Source organism: Solanum dulcamara, chromosome 7, assembly GCF_947179165.1.
Source record: "Solanum dulcamara chromosome 7, daSolDulc1.2, whole genome shotgun sequence".
In the NCBI taxonomy this organism is placed as follows: domain Eukaryota; kingdom Viridiplantae; phylum Streptophyta; class Magnoliopsida; order Solanales; family Solanaceae; genus Solanum; species Solanum dulcamara.
In genome coordinates this window covers 30,018,439-30,033,491 of record NC_077243.1, presented here as the reverse complement: position 1 = coordinate 30,033,491, position 15,053 = coordinate 30,018,439, and the positions used below count along the sequence as shown (strand labels likewise).

Here is a 15,053-nt window from a genome sequence, read left to right as displayed (position 1 = left end):
CATCAGAAACTGATCATTTAATAAGAACTCTTCTTAGATGGTTAACAAAGTATGAAGAATATAACTTAACAAAGAGATATTTAAGAGAGATATCAGTTCAATCTGAAATGGTTCTATTTCAATTTTTGACCCCTTGTATTTTGAGTTAAGAACAATAGAATTGTGTACTTAAGGAAGAGGAAGAAGCACATATCAATAGTGACCTCAAAATATCAGGAAGACAATTTTTACCATTCATGTGTTCGAAAAAAGAAGGGGAACATGGATGCTTGTCCTGGAATTAGGGATGTACATAGCAAATCACATCCCAATCCAAAGAACAAAAGATAACGAGAAGTTGATCATCCACCTTTTGAATTCATAAAATGCAAGATAGCAAAATCATATTCAGTTAGTGCAACCAGTTGGAAGTGTCCATTTCATCACAAGGGGACATATTGGATGAACCATGGATGAAACATACTTCAAAGGATAGTAGAAGTACAGTGAATCCAATGGTAACATTTTCTGTACATTCTAGAGAGAGAAACATACCAAAATGGATTGTAATATATTGTTATAGAGGTGTCAATTAAACTCAGTGGCATACATAGAGGAGAAATGAAGTGATTTATTTTGCTTTGCAAAGAGTCATCGGAATTTCTTTTCTCCCTCTGCACCATCCAATAAGCAGCACGGCGCTGGTAAGGTCTAAGCTTAGGAAGCAAACCAGGGAGGTCATCATCAAGCATCGGCTCCTCCCTGCAGGAAATATCACAGATGCAAGCCAAGTATGAGGAAATTTGCAATATAGCCGACATAAATTGAAACTCATGACTACAGAACCACTCACTTTGATGGCTTAATAGCTTCATAGAAACTAGCTACATCAAACCTAGAAAGTTTCCTTGAAGCAGAACTTTCATTCAGCCCTGAAGCTAGACCAATATCTGCATTTGCTGCCACCTGGTATCCATATCTAGCCTCTGCTGTGACAACCTCTGGACGTAGCCAAGCCATCACATTCATCATGCTCTTTTTCCATAGCTGTCTGGATGTATCAAGAAGTGACTCGCACGCATCAAAGGAACTTTTTAAAATCTCGACCCTCATCCGTATAGATGTTAAACAACTTGGAACAACAACGGGCCTCAATGTGAAGAACTTCAAACTAGTCAAATGGACTAGCCCTGATATACCCTCATCAGGTCCATCAAAATTTCCCACCACCAACACAACCGTTTCCTCCAAACCCCCTTTCTCCTGTTTTGCTACAATTTCCAGAGATATACTAGTAGCAGATAATACAGGCCAATGACCCAACTTTATCCTAGTAAGATACTCATTAACATTACTGACCCTAAACCTCAATAAATACCTTGAATCCCGGTAAAATTCCTCATCCAATATATAATGACCAAAAACATTCAAGTCTGATAAAACAATTTCAGAAATATCCATATGTTGGTCAGATAACCAATTAGACCTATCAATTTCAACAAAAAATGGCACATCAACTGCAAAAGCCTCATCTTTCTCCGCAGTTTCAGCCTTAGTTTTACCGTTTAATTTCCCCTTAGGAAGTTGTCCTTCCAAAATTCCCACAGAACGATTTGGCTTAGATTTCCTCCGACCCATTGCTGTAACAAGTAAGTAATACAAAGAGGAGCTATGTGATTAACAGAAAAAGAATTAATCATTTACAGTCAATAACCAAGAAGCAGTACATATGGCAATGTCAAAACTGAGAGAAGTGAAATAAGTAGCATAATTTCCGAAGAGAATTGAAAAAATTATTTTACTAGAAGATGAAAAGAGAGAAAACCTTAATTTCCCGCGAGTACAACCGTTGAACTTGGAACTCTAGGAGGAAATTCCAAACATTGGATTGATCTGTTTCTCGATAAAATTGAGTTGTAGGTGCAGTTGGTGACAAATTGATCAAGCCCAAGTCAAAATACTTTTAATTAGGTTATTAAGTCAAATGGGGTAAAATATAATTTTTAAAACTTTGTTAATTTTTATTAAAATATAATAAAATCTCAAACTTTTTTTTCAAATATATTCAAATTCTTATTAGTTGGACTTTCCAACTTCTCTTCTCCAACTTCTTCGATCTTTCTTCATCTCCGCACTCTCTCAAATCTCTCCCAAAATTATTTTCTCTTCTTAATCTCTATTTCTTTCTAGTTTTTCTTCTCCTTTCATTTCTGTCAATCTTGTCGTGTCATTGTCTTTCCCTGTCACTGTTAGAGTTTCGATTTTTAAAGTTAAATTCTCTTTTTTTTCTCTTCATTGTTAGAGCTTCTTTTTTTAAAGTGAAAATGGTTATTTAGGTTTAAATAGAAGAACAAGAGCCTGAATTTTAAATATTTTTATTGTTTTTGTTGTTGTTTGGTGGATTTCTTGGTCGTTATCCTTAAAAAATACACTATTGTTGCAGCAACTTAAGAACTTGTGTAATTAAAATACACAGTTGTTGAGGTTGTTGTAACAAGTCTATGAACATCTGAAGTTTTTTGAAACAACTGTTGAACTATTGCAGCAACTGCTGATGCAACAATTGAAGTTTCACACAACAATTGCTGAAGTTGCTGCTTCTCAACTTCAGCAGTTGCTTCAGTAACTCAACAAAAATTTCAACCATCTTTAAATTGTGAAAATAGTGATTTAGGATTAGATAGAAGAATAAAAGCCTGAATTTTACATATTTTGTTGTTGCATACCTTAATAAATAATATATTTGTTGTTATTGTTGTGGATTTCACATATTTTTGTTGTTGTTTGGTGGGTTGCTTGGTTGTTGTCATTAAAAAAATATGTTGTTGTTGCAGCAACTTAAGAACTTGTGTAATTAAAATACACAGTTGCTGAGGTTGCTGTAACAAGTCTATGAACAACTGAAGTTTTTTGAAACAACTGCTGAACTATTGCAGCAACTGCTGATGCAACAATTGAAGTTTCACACAACAATTGCTGAATTGTCTACTTCTCAACTTCAACAGTTGATTCAGTAACTCAACAGTTTATTTGAAAAAGTTATTTTATGTTCTTGTTTGAACAATTACAGTAGTTTGCTTTTTATATTTATTTTGAATGATTGGTTAAATTAATTGATGACTTTTTTTTTATTTCATGTGGTGTAGATAAATGACTCAAAAAAAAAGACAATTGATGATGCTACTGCTTCTACTACTCCTAATAGATATACTAGAAGGAGGAGACTTATGGCACAAAGGCAAAAAGAAGCAGAAGAAGCCTCCAAAAATAGCATCAATAAATTATTCGCACTTGCTGAACAGGCTCATGCCCTTGCTGAGAGTGAGGCAACTCCAAAATCTCAAGAAAAAGCAAAATTCATGTCACAAAAAGAAGAAACATTAAGATCAGAAAAATCAATAGAAGAAGAAGGTGAAATGGATGCTTCTTCTAAGAATGTAGAGGATGAAGGTGGTCAAGATGTAGAAGATGGTGAGGAGGATGAAAGAGCTAGATATGAAGAAAGAACAAAGTTCCGGCATGATATATCTGTTCCAGAGAAAAGAAAAACACCAGATTCTGTTGAATTCTCTCCAGTCAAATCTTCAGGTGATGACACCTCACATATCAACCTTGTCCAATATTTAGATTACAAATTTATGATCAAGATGGATGAATATTCAAATTTGTCTGATTCTTTTACTGTTAAGTCCGGTTTGATGAAGTCTTTTAGAGATTTTAGAAAAATTTTGAAGCAACAAAAGTTGAAAAAATTCTTTAGGTCTTCCATATTTGGCAGCTATCTAGACCTACCTGAGAAGATGACTCACTAGTTTCAAATAAAGTTGGTGTATCAATTTTTTCGATGCCAAATTAATTTTCAGCAATCAACAAAGGTCTAGATAAATTTTTGTGGCATGCCGGTTCGTTTTGACATGAAAGAATTTGCTATTATGACTGATTTGAATTATCACTTAGCAAAAGAATATGATGATGGAAAAATGTCGTCTAAGATTAGGAATTAGCGACATGATATTATTAATTCAGCGGGGAGGACCTTCAAGAAGAATGATCTGATTGAGCATCTCAAATTTGATATTGTTTCAAGAGATGCAAAGAAGTCTTTGTGCTTGATTTATTTTGTACATTGTATTCTGTTTGATAGAGATCCAAACACAAAAATTTCGGCCGAAATGATTTTATTTTCAATAGATAAAAAAGCATTTTGTGCCTATCCATAGGATCGTGAATTCTACAAGCTGGCGGTTGAATATCTATTGAAGGCGGTGAATAAAGATGTGAATACCACCAATATTTATGGCTTTTCATGTGCCTTCATGGTAAACTTTAATTTTTTTTCAAAGTTTTTTTATTTTTAGTCAATTCATAATTTTGATCATTTTTATATGTCATTATTTTATGTAGTTTTGGGCATTTAAGGCTATTCCTCATCTTCGAAAGAAATTAAAGATGATTCCGAAAGAAGTGACTTCGCCGCGAATCATTAGATGAATTTTGACGGTCAACAATAAATCTGTTGAGGCTCGTGACTTGTTTGAACCCTCCAAAAATTCGGTAAGCCTCATTTTATCTTTATATAACCTTGGTGTTTATTTTCATCTTAATTATTTTAGTTAGTTGCTGCAATTGTTTGTAGAAGCTATTGCAGTTGTGTAGTAATTGTTGTAAATATTTCAGCAGTTGCTTATAGTTGCAGACGCAGTAGTTTGCAGCAATTGCTGTAAATATTTCAACAGTTGCTTTAGCTGTTGTAATAGTTTGCAGTAATTGCTGTAAATATTTCAGCAGTTGCTATAACTTTTGTAATAGTTCTAGACACAGTTATAGTAATTTGCAACAGTTGCTGTAAATATTTCAACAGTTATTATAACTATTGTAATAGTTGCAGACACAGTTGCAATTATTTGCAGCAATTGCTATAGCTGTTGTAATAGTTTCAGACAACTATAACAGCTGCTGCAATTTTCATTGTTGCTATACTTTTTTTATTTAGTTTAATTAATAAAATTTTAATTTTTTTAAATATATGTAGATTGTGTATTCATGATTAGTGCCTATACCTAGTGAGATGGAGATGAAATTTCTCACTGGATTTGTGCCTTTGGAGTTGATCGAGGATGAAAAAATTAAAAAAAATTGAAAAAGACTTGAATGGTTTTGTAGCCATCAAAAGAGATACTAAAATTGTTGAGAAAAATTTTGATCCTTCGGTGGCCCTTGTTGTAATGACCCGTTTGGTCATTTTGAGAATGAGTCATTTCTCTTCCATAAAATACTCTCTCCAAAAAAAATAATAAAATAATAATAATAAATTATAAATTTGGACTATTCAATAACTACGGTTATTTATTGAGGGGTGTTTTTAAATAATTAATTTAATTGATGGGCTAAATAATTAATTTAATTAAAATTCTATACCACTTTTCTTATATTTAACAAAATAGGTAAGTAGGGTTGTCATTGTTAATACATAATTAGTTTGAAAATAAATAAATATATATATATATATATATATATATATATATATATATATATATAATCTGATGGCTTAATGCCATCAGATGTAACGAGAAGAAGAGGAAAAGAAATTAGGTCAATAGGACCTACTCGTCGGCGCCATTACAAATAGAAGTCAGGTGATACTTTTACGTCAATTTTTCTTGGTTACATTAATAGTATAGATAGGTTGAATATAGATTAGTGGGATTGTCTATGAAGTAAACTAATGTTAAAGTGCAAAAAAAAATGGTTTCTGTTTATGTTGAATTTGTGGGGTAAAGAATAAAGAATGTAACAATTTTGCAATGATGAGTAATAATTGCATACTGCTAATACAAAAAATTTACATACTAAATCCCTGTACATTGCATGATAGGATTGGATCAATTTGGCAACCCTTTTATTTTGTGCAGTAACGCACGACTAATGGTACTATGGGCTTCATATTATTTTTTTTACTTGGTTTTGGTTATCACATTATAATTTAAGTTTTGACATATTTGTATAGCTAATTAAATATTTGGTGTATTATATTATATGGACACCATTAGATTTTATGTATTTGGAGAAATTGGAACTTAACCCTAGGCTTGAGATTTAAGGAATAAAGTATAGATATGGGTGAGTTTTTGGGTCTAGGCTAAACATATAGTAATATGGGTATTATTAGTCTCAAAGATCTTATTGTGGTTATTTATTTGATTAGATTATACTTATTTGGAGGCCCAACGAAAAGGAAAGGCTCAAGTACCGGAGTAATTGCTTGATTAATTAAGGCAAGTGAATTTCTAAACCTCAGTTTAAGTTTATAGATGCTTGTATTTCCGTGTCATATATACTAGGGAGTAATGAAAATTGAACTGGATTATTGAATATATGATTGACCTTAAAAAAAATAGAGATGAGAGTATAAAATGGTGATCTAATGACATGTATTGGTGGAATTGATATATTGTGATTTTGGACATGTGAAACGACTATGTTGATGTGAGATAGGAAAAATTATTGTGGTTGTCATGTTATTATCGTGAATTATATGAACATGAATTGATTGCACTGGTTCTGACATATTGTGTTGATACTGAAAATGATATGAAACAAAAGGGGTCGGGCCACACGCTCCGTGGCAAGTAATATGAACAAAGGGGTCGGGCCACACGCTCCGTGGCAGGTATTATGAAATAAAGGGGTCGGGCCATACGCTCCGTGGCAAGATATATATATTGAGGGGACGGGCCACACGCTCCGTGGCAGGTTACATGGACAGAAATGTCCCCCATGGGTTCCGGACTGTGATTCAGCGGATGTGTACCGATAGGACAGACATGCATCATTTCATTGCATCGCATTTTGTTGATATTTGTGAATTTGTGTTTACCCCTATATTGCTCTGTGTATGTTGAACTTGACTTGGTATGATTCATTGAGGAGAATTTGTGGACTGTATTACTGTTGTTATTGTACAAGTGTAGAGTTGGGCTGATTTTATGCAGGTTGTAGTTAAGGAGGTTCGATTGGGAGGACAGGAGTACTTGTATCTATTAAGCTTTGCTTAGTTTTAGTTATCCACTTGCTGAGTACCGTGTTGTTTTGGTACTCACCCCTTGCTTCCACACTTGTGTAGGTTGTGAGCCCGGACCTGCATGATCTTCTAGCATTTTTTTTTTACTACATCCGAGGCTATCATTCCGAGTGTCGAGGTAGCTGTTACATCTATCTAGCGGACACCTCTTGCTCTTTTCTTATGTTTTAGTCCTATTCTAGAGACAAAGACATTGTGACTGTATTTTTTGTCGTACTTCGATAATAAATTAGTGGCTTGTACACGTGACAATCAATCTTGGGGGGATGTTGAGCTTCTTTTATGTGTTTTCGTTTAAGTTAAATTTTGATTCTTTTCTTTTTCTTCCGCATTTACTTTTCGTTGAGTTTTAGGCTGACTTGTCTCGGTGGGTTGAGATGAGTGCCATCACACTCGGATTCGGGTCGTGACACTTGTTATATATGATGATGTTGTTGGCAGAGAAAATAGTGATGGCATGGAAGAAAGGGTGTTTACTCCACATGCTGATGGTGATGAAAGCGGAGAAAGGGTATTTACTCCATATGTTGATATTGATCGTGGACGTGGTGTCGGTGTAGGAGCAGGGTCTTCTCCTTTTGTTTCTAGTGCTTTTGGTGTTGGTGGAGAAGCAAGATTTTCTCCTATTGGTCAGAATGCCCGAGTCCCTCCAACAACTCCATTCACAATAGATGAATCTTCTAGAGGCGGTATTGGTGCTTCTAAAATGCCTCTTTATACTTGTCAATGTGAAATATGTGCCGAGAAGATGAATTTAATGGCTCAAAGCATTCGATATTTAGATGAGTCCATTAAAAGTCTTATGGCGAAGAGGAGTGTTAGACCAACAAAAAAAAATCAAGTCCCTATACACCGATTATCAATAAGAGAAGAAAGAAAATTTCTAATGCATTAGAAAGTGCCAAAGAAAAGTGATCAAAATAATCGAGCGGCAACCTGTGGATATCTAAAAGCATGCAAAAAGTGAATCATACAAAAAAATAAAAGATATCTTGAAGGCTAAAGATCCTTAGAAAAAATCTTACACAATGCATGAATTTAATTTTGAGAACTTCGACATGATGACCAACATGCATAAGTGGTAGGAGGATCGAGTAAGTTTTAATAAATTTAATTTATTTTGCTAAAATAGTTCCAGTAGATGCAGCACTTGCTACAATGATTTTCTGTGTTGTTGCAGCAATTGCTTATTCTGTTTCAGCTGTTGTTGTATCTGCTATAACAACTTCTGTATCTCTCTCATTTTATTTTCTTTTATTATTGCAGCATATAGATAAAATATTATGCCTAATCCGTCAAAGGCATATTGAATATCCTCACCGCTATGATGTCAAAGACATAATCCTTGATCTTGACTTTCCTAATTACTTTTAAAATATCTATGAGTAGTTGGTCGAAGAGAGTTCTCAACCGGGTACCATCTCTTTGAAGGAACACATTGATCAGTTTATCTTTGATGAGTTCTACTTGAATTATTACAGATAAGGTAAATCATTTTCTAGCGGTGTCCCGTGGCATGGTGCCAAGAAAATTTTCACTGTCTTGAACCTAGGCAAAAAATATTTTGTCACACTTGAAATTCTTATCGACGAGGGAAAAATTAATGTGTATGATTGCAACAGAGTTATTTTTCCCGATGAGCAAATTTTTGCACATATTCTACCGATGACAGAATTGTTTCCTAGATTGTTGAAACAAAGCAAAATCTTCAACAGCTTACTCGACAAACTGTTGGACAAAGAATGATATTTTGAGAGATTGGCAAATGCCCCAAAAAATGTTTCATCAGCAGCGTGCGATTCATATGCACTTGGATATATTGAGCACCTTATCACCAACACTCCTATGACCTTTATTAATGACAATTTCATTAACAAGACGTGGTACATGTGGATAGAAGGCATCATTGAAGGGGAACTGAAGCCACAGTGTTTATGTTAACAATGTTTGTTAGTTTATAAATGATTCTTAGACAATTTATTTTTTAAGTTATTTTGTATATTTATTTTTGTAAGACAATCTATGATTCTAAGTAATACTGTTAGGTATATTGTAAAAGTAAATTTATTTGATCTGCTATAAATTTTACTGTATGTATTACTTGTTGAAAATTGTCATTTTGTTTCAGCAACTATAGTACATGTTGTAGATTGACAGTATGCTTCAGCAACTACTTCACTTGCTGAATAAAATCTCAGTAAGTAGGCAGTTTGCTTCAGCAAGTGCTGTACTTTCTAAGAAAAATCTCAGCAAATACGCAGTTTGCTTCAGCAATTGCTTCAATTGATGAATAAATTTTTAGCAAGTAGGAAGTCTGCTACAACTACTGCTCTACTTGTTGGAGATTTCTGTAGCAATTAACTAATTTGCTTCAGCAACTGCTGTACTTGCTAAAGATTTTTGTAGCAATTAATTAATTTGCTTCAGTAATTGCTATATTTGCTGAAATTTATTTAAGCAATTAGGCTATCTAATTCAATAATTGTTAATTGCTAAAAAAATTCTTAGCAAGTAGATGATCTAATTCAGTAGCTGCTGCAGTTGCTAAAACAATTCTTAGCAAGTTATTGAGTAATTTGATTGTTAATTGATTATATCAATTATATTAAATAATAAATAAAGTGGTTTTCATATATTATAATGGTTAGACTTGATTTTAGTAGTGATCTTATATAATTACATAATAATTTATTCATAACAAATGATAAATCGAGTAATTACACGCGTAGTCAATCTTAATTGAGTAATTTAATTATTAATTGATTATATCAATCATATTAAATGATAAATAGAGTGATTTTATATATTATAATAGTTAGACTTGATTTTAGTGGTGATCTTATACAATTACATAGCAATTTGTTTATAACAGGCGATAAATCGAGTGATTATACGCGTAGTCAATCTTAATTGAATAATTTGATTATTAATTGATTATATCAATCATATTAAATGATAAATAGAGTGGTTCTTATATATTCTAATAGTTAGACTTGATTTTAGTGGCGATCTTATATAATTACATAGCAATTTATTTATAACAGGCGATAAATCGAGTAATTACATGTCACGACCCAAAAACTGAGGTCATGATGACACACATCTCAAAACCCAATCTGATGTGTAACCCTAAAAATAAAACTCATACAAGACTCCCAAAGGGGAAAGTGATGCCACGATTTAAATAAAAAGAAAAAAAAACAATGAAGAAATTATCCCAAAACCTGGTGTCATAAGTATAAAGAGCATCTAATACAAGGTTCGAATCTGAAGATACAACATAAGTCTCTGAATGGTACAAAAGACTGAAAAATAAAGATAGACTAGTGACGATCCGAATTCTGGGACCTCACCACTAATCTGAGAATACACAATCCGCTAGAATATTAACTGCCACGTGGGGTACCCCGACTAGTATCTGCATCAAAAAGGGACACAGAAGTAGGGGTGAGTACAATTCACATGTACTCAGTAGGTTTTAGCTGACTGAGTATAATGAATTAATCAAACCTATGAAATAAACTAAGGAACGCCTCCACCTGCATACAGAAAAGTCCCACTTCGGCATCGGTGCCGCCAGTTTATATATATATTGGCGCGAGTAAAGTAAACCCATAATAATAACTCATAATCACAATTAATCAGATAATTCAAGCAGCACAGATATCAATGCAATGCAATGCAATATGATGATGCAATGACGTGGTGGTACGGTGGAATCAAGACTATCGCACAGCCTGTCGTATACACCTGCCGAGCTGTGCTACCAAGCAGGACCCATGGGGGTCTCGCAGACCATATACCTTAATCACAATATCTCATTATCCTTGCCACCTCCTCGTGGTCAAGGGATCACAATGGTCAGGGACTCAAGATACAAAGGTTGGGATCACAATGCATCCACTACCCTACCGGAAAACTGCCTCGGTCAGGGACTCAAGATACAAAGGTTTAAAAGTGTTTTATTTTCTTTCTCAAAAAGAATTTCATATTTCTCAACTTCCCATGTTTCATGATATGATTAATGAGGATGAATGCATCAAAACACATATGCATGGAAGTAATAATCAACTCACATGTGGTATAAGGTTCAAAGTTCTCAAAACTTAACCTACACATGATATTCACCCTCAATAAATAGTAACGGGAAGAACACTCTTTCATTTAAATATTCACCCCTTTCTCAACAATATTTCAATACTCAAGTATGCTCAAAACCCCCAACTCAATCTCTCAGGCGGCATCACAAGTCAAATAATATACTCAAGCCTCTCTCTTAGGCAAATCATAATTCACATGCTCTCAAAGCAAATAAGATAACAAATAAGGCCCCCACACGGGCTATGTAATACAAATAAACCCCGTCACGGCAACACATTAATAAATAAGCCTCCACACGGACATCACAATATATATAACATTCTCAACTCATACTACAACCCCATCCCAAAGTCTATAACATATGAATGACTAATTACCCCATCTCAATCTCAAAGAAAGATAGCCAAATCTACCTCAATTGTTGAAACCGCACTCGAATACCTCCACCGGACAAGCAACTCTCGAATTCAGCGTCCGAAATGACAACCCACTATCAACAATGAAATATACACGTCACAAGGAGTCCAATGACACCCATATTAATAGGTTTCAGAATTGGGGGTAAAATGGTCCAAAAATTAACTATTTTCGAAAAGGGTCAAATCTGTAAATTTATTAAACAATCCCATTCTATTGGTAATAAGGAACTCATGGTTGAAAAACCCATAAAAATAGAGCTCAAAATGAGTTGGAAATCACAATTTTCCTTAAATTCGGATTAGGGAAGAAACAAAGATTTTTGGGGTTTGAAACTAAAATTTAAGAGTTAAAATCGTCAAAAACTTAATGAAAAGGGAAGGTTTTAGGTCAAAAATCACTTACCCAACACTTTGCCTCAAAAGTCTCTTCTCAAATCACCTCAAGGAGTTCAAGAACTCAAACAAATGATGAAAAATATTGAAATGGGAAGAAAGGGGCATTTTCTGCCCAAAAAGTTACTGTTCACGCGTGTTACTGTTTACGCGTGTTTTGTACAAATTTTCGAAAATCACCCTCAAGGTCATTACATTACACGCGTAGTCAATCTTAATTGAGTAATTTGATTATTAATTGATTATATCAATCATATTAAATGATAAATAGAGTGGTTTTTATATATTTTAATACTTAGACTTGATTTTAATGGCGATCTTATACAATTACATAGTAATTTATTCATAAAATGAAAGCAAATATTCTAATTGCTGCAGCAAATTCAGTAACTTGCTAAGATTTTCTCAACAAGTACAACAGTTGCTGAAGAAGACGTCCTACTTGCTGAGATTTTATTCAGCAAGTGAAGCAATCGCTAAAGTAGACTGTCTATTTGTTGAGAAAAATCTCAGCAAGTACAACAGTTGCTGAAGAAGATGTCCTACTTGCTGAGATTTTATTCAGAAAATGAAGCAATTGTTAAAGCAAACTACCTATTTGTTAAGAAAAATCTTAGCAAGTACAACAGTTGATGAAGAAGACGTCCTACTTGCTGAGATTTTATTCAGCAAGTGAAGCAAACTGCCTGTTTGCTGAAATTTTTCTCAGCAAATACAACTGTTGCTGAAGCAAACTGTCTACTTGCTTAGAAAATCCACAGCATATACTATAGTTGCTGAAGCAGACTGCCTACTTGTTTAGGATTCAACAATCTCACATGCAATATTTTGAGAATTGCAACATTCGTTAAGAAAATTGTTCAACACCAACATTACATATAAATTTAAAAAAGTTCACTAACAACAATAGTAGTTTCGATATCAAATCTATTCTTGTGCAGCATTTCGCTCAGATCATGTTGTTATTTTATGACCAACCCTTTTGCATATGAAATTTTTATTTTTTTTGGTTGGAAATGGCTCTCTGATTCTTTTTCGTCTCTTCTTGGCCCTTCTTTCCACCTTGCTTGGCTCAATATGCGGAAGAAGTATTTTCCTCTCTAAAAATTCCATAGGAATTTTCCAAGTATATTCTGGTGGCACGGGTTTAATATCCTTCAAGTGTGTAAAAAGGTATGTCTTCACCTTATAATATGGAGATGAGTACTCATAAATACGTCTTTCATAATCATCACCATATTGACATTGATGCGCTGCCATAGCATATGAATACAGTATTTTGTCAAGATCAAAAACTCTACAGGTGCAAGATTTGCATTGCAAATCAACCGTTGAAATTGCATTGTGACCGGTGATAATGTACTCGTAGTTGACAGTTTGATGAACCAATAGCTCATTCCCAAATTAACATTTTTTGTAATTTTTCGTTCTATCTTAGGAACAAAAATGATTGATGCATTGATGAACATGTTGCATCTCTCATAAAAAATTTCTCCGTATCTTTGATTTATTTCATCAAAAAGAGGAGTAATGGGATATTCTTTTTTATCAAGAAATATTGCGTTAATCGACTCAGCAATGTTTGACGTCATAATTTTGTACCTATAAAAATAACAATCAAAATTGTTAATAAAATTAAAATTACTGAAATATATTTATACAAAGCAACAATTTCAGCAGTTACTGCATTTGTTTCATGCATCTAATATAGCAGCTGCTGGAGCATATGTAGCAGTTGCTGCAATTATTATTCAATACACAGTGATTTTCACAGTTTCAGCAAGTTCAACAGTTTATCTGTTTCTCGAAAAAAATGCTTTGCTCCATTTTTGAAATCAAACATGTTCCAAATGTGCAGCGGCTCCCGGAATCATATCCCTTATTTGATTGAAGTGATCATTGAATTAATCTACGCTATACGCTTTTTTCATTTTATAAAATTGGTAGACGACTTTTTCATTGTAAAATGCAACAACCATAATGAGCCAAAGAAAATACAATTTCAATCATCTTTTTAATACTTGGATGTCTGTCAGAAATTATGCACAATTCTGGCGTATTATCCACAAAACTGCTCATTTGCTCGAAAAAGTATCAGTAGGAGGCATCACACTCAGTGTACGCTACATAAAATGCCACTGAAAAAATATGATCCTCGACATCTTATGCTACAACAGACAATAACACTCCTCCGTACTTACTATTCAAGAATGTCCCATCCATAGCGATGACTTTTCGAATATGTTGAAAATCACGAATCAAAGCTCTATAGGCAGTAAAAAAATATTTAAACCTTCCATTTTCATCGAGCTTCAAATTCTTCTTACTTTCTGGATTTAACGTTGTAAGCATATAACGGCAAGCATCAAGCACTGCATAACCGTGCTCATATGTCCCCCTTACCAAAGCCTTTGCACTCTCAGTTCCCCTCCAAACCTTTCAATAACTAACTTTGCAGCCCAATTTAGTACGGATTGAATTCTGAATATCCTTTATAGAAGGGTCTTTACCTTTGGGAAATCTATCCTTGAAGTATTCACCAACGACTTTTTCTGTGGCATGTGGTTATGACTCGTGAGATGTTGCGAATTACATGTATGTATTTTTTATACTTTCTGATATAAAATCTATTAGAACTTTCAAGCTTTATAGCTCTTAGCCACACACTTTCATTCGGAATGTACACATTTGACACAATATATGGTGCGAGAATTGATCACCTTTTTTATTCTAAAATCTTTTTTCACATAAAATTTTTCAAGGTAGTATCTAGCTCTTGTTTATTCTTGAATGACATACCGATGTAAAAATCAGTTTCATCAGATTGAACATGATTAGATGACTGTCCAGTTTTCAAAGTATTATGGTCAAATTTAGGAGCATGAGTAGGAGTAGGATAGGAATAGAAAGAATATGCTCATCGATACTTTCTTTTTCTTGAAAATCATTTAACATTTCTTGATCTTGATGATTCTCAATCAATGTTTCACGCACATATGCCCTTAAAACAGGTCTACCTTCATAATCTAAATAAATACGCAAACTAGATTTATCTTTATCCTAAAAGGAGCTACCTTTTG

At 33.8% G+C, this 15,053-nt stretch overlaps 1 protein-coding gene across 6 annotated transcripts in view; it reads right to left on the bottom strand.

Moving 5' to 3' along the window:
- Nucleotides 1–1,915, bottom strand: part of LOC129896695 (uncharacterized) — a 29,106-nt gene extending 27,191 nt beyond the window's left edge. For 5 of the 6 annotated variants that reach the window (XM_055972633.1, XM_055972634.1, XM_055972639.1 and 2 more), the window contains exons 1-3: nt 1,805–1,915; nt 833–1,619; nt 535–741 (exon numbers count right to left, since the gene is read on the bottom strand). In XM_055972633.1, the coding sequence (XP_055828608.1) occupies nt 535–741; nt 833–1,617 (992 nt within the window). In that variant the 5' untranslated portion in view covers nt 1,618–1,619; nt 1,805–1,915. The remainder of the gene's footprint in view (nt 1–534; nt 742–832; nt 1,620–1,804) is intronic. The other variant, XM_055972635.1, reaches the window with a different exon arrangement.
- Nucleotides 1,916–15,053: the final 13,138 nt, after the last annotated feature.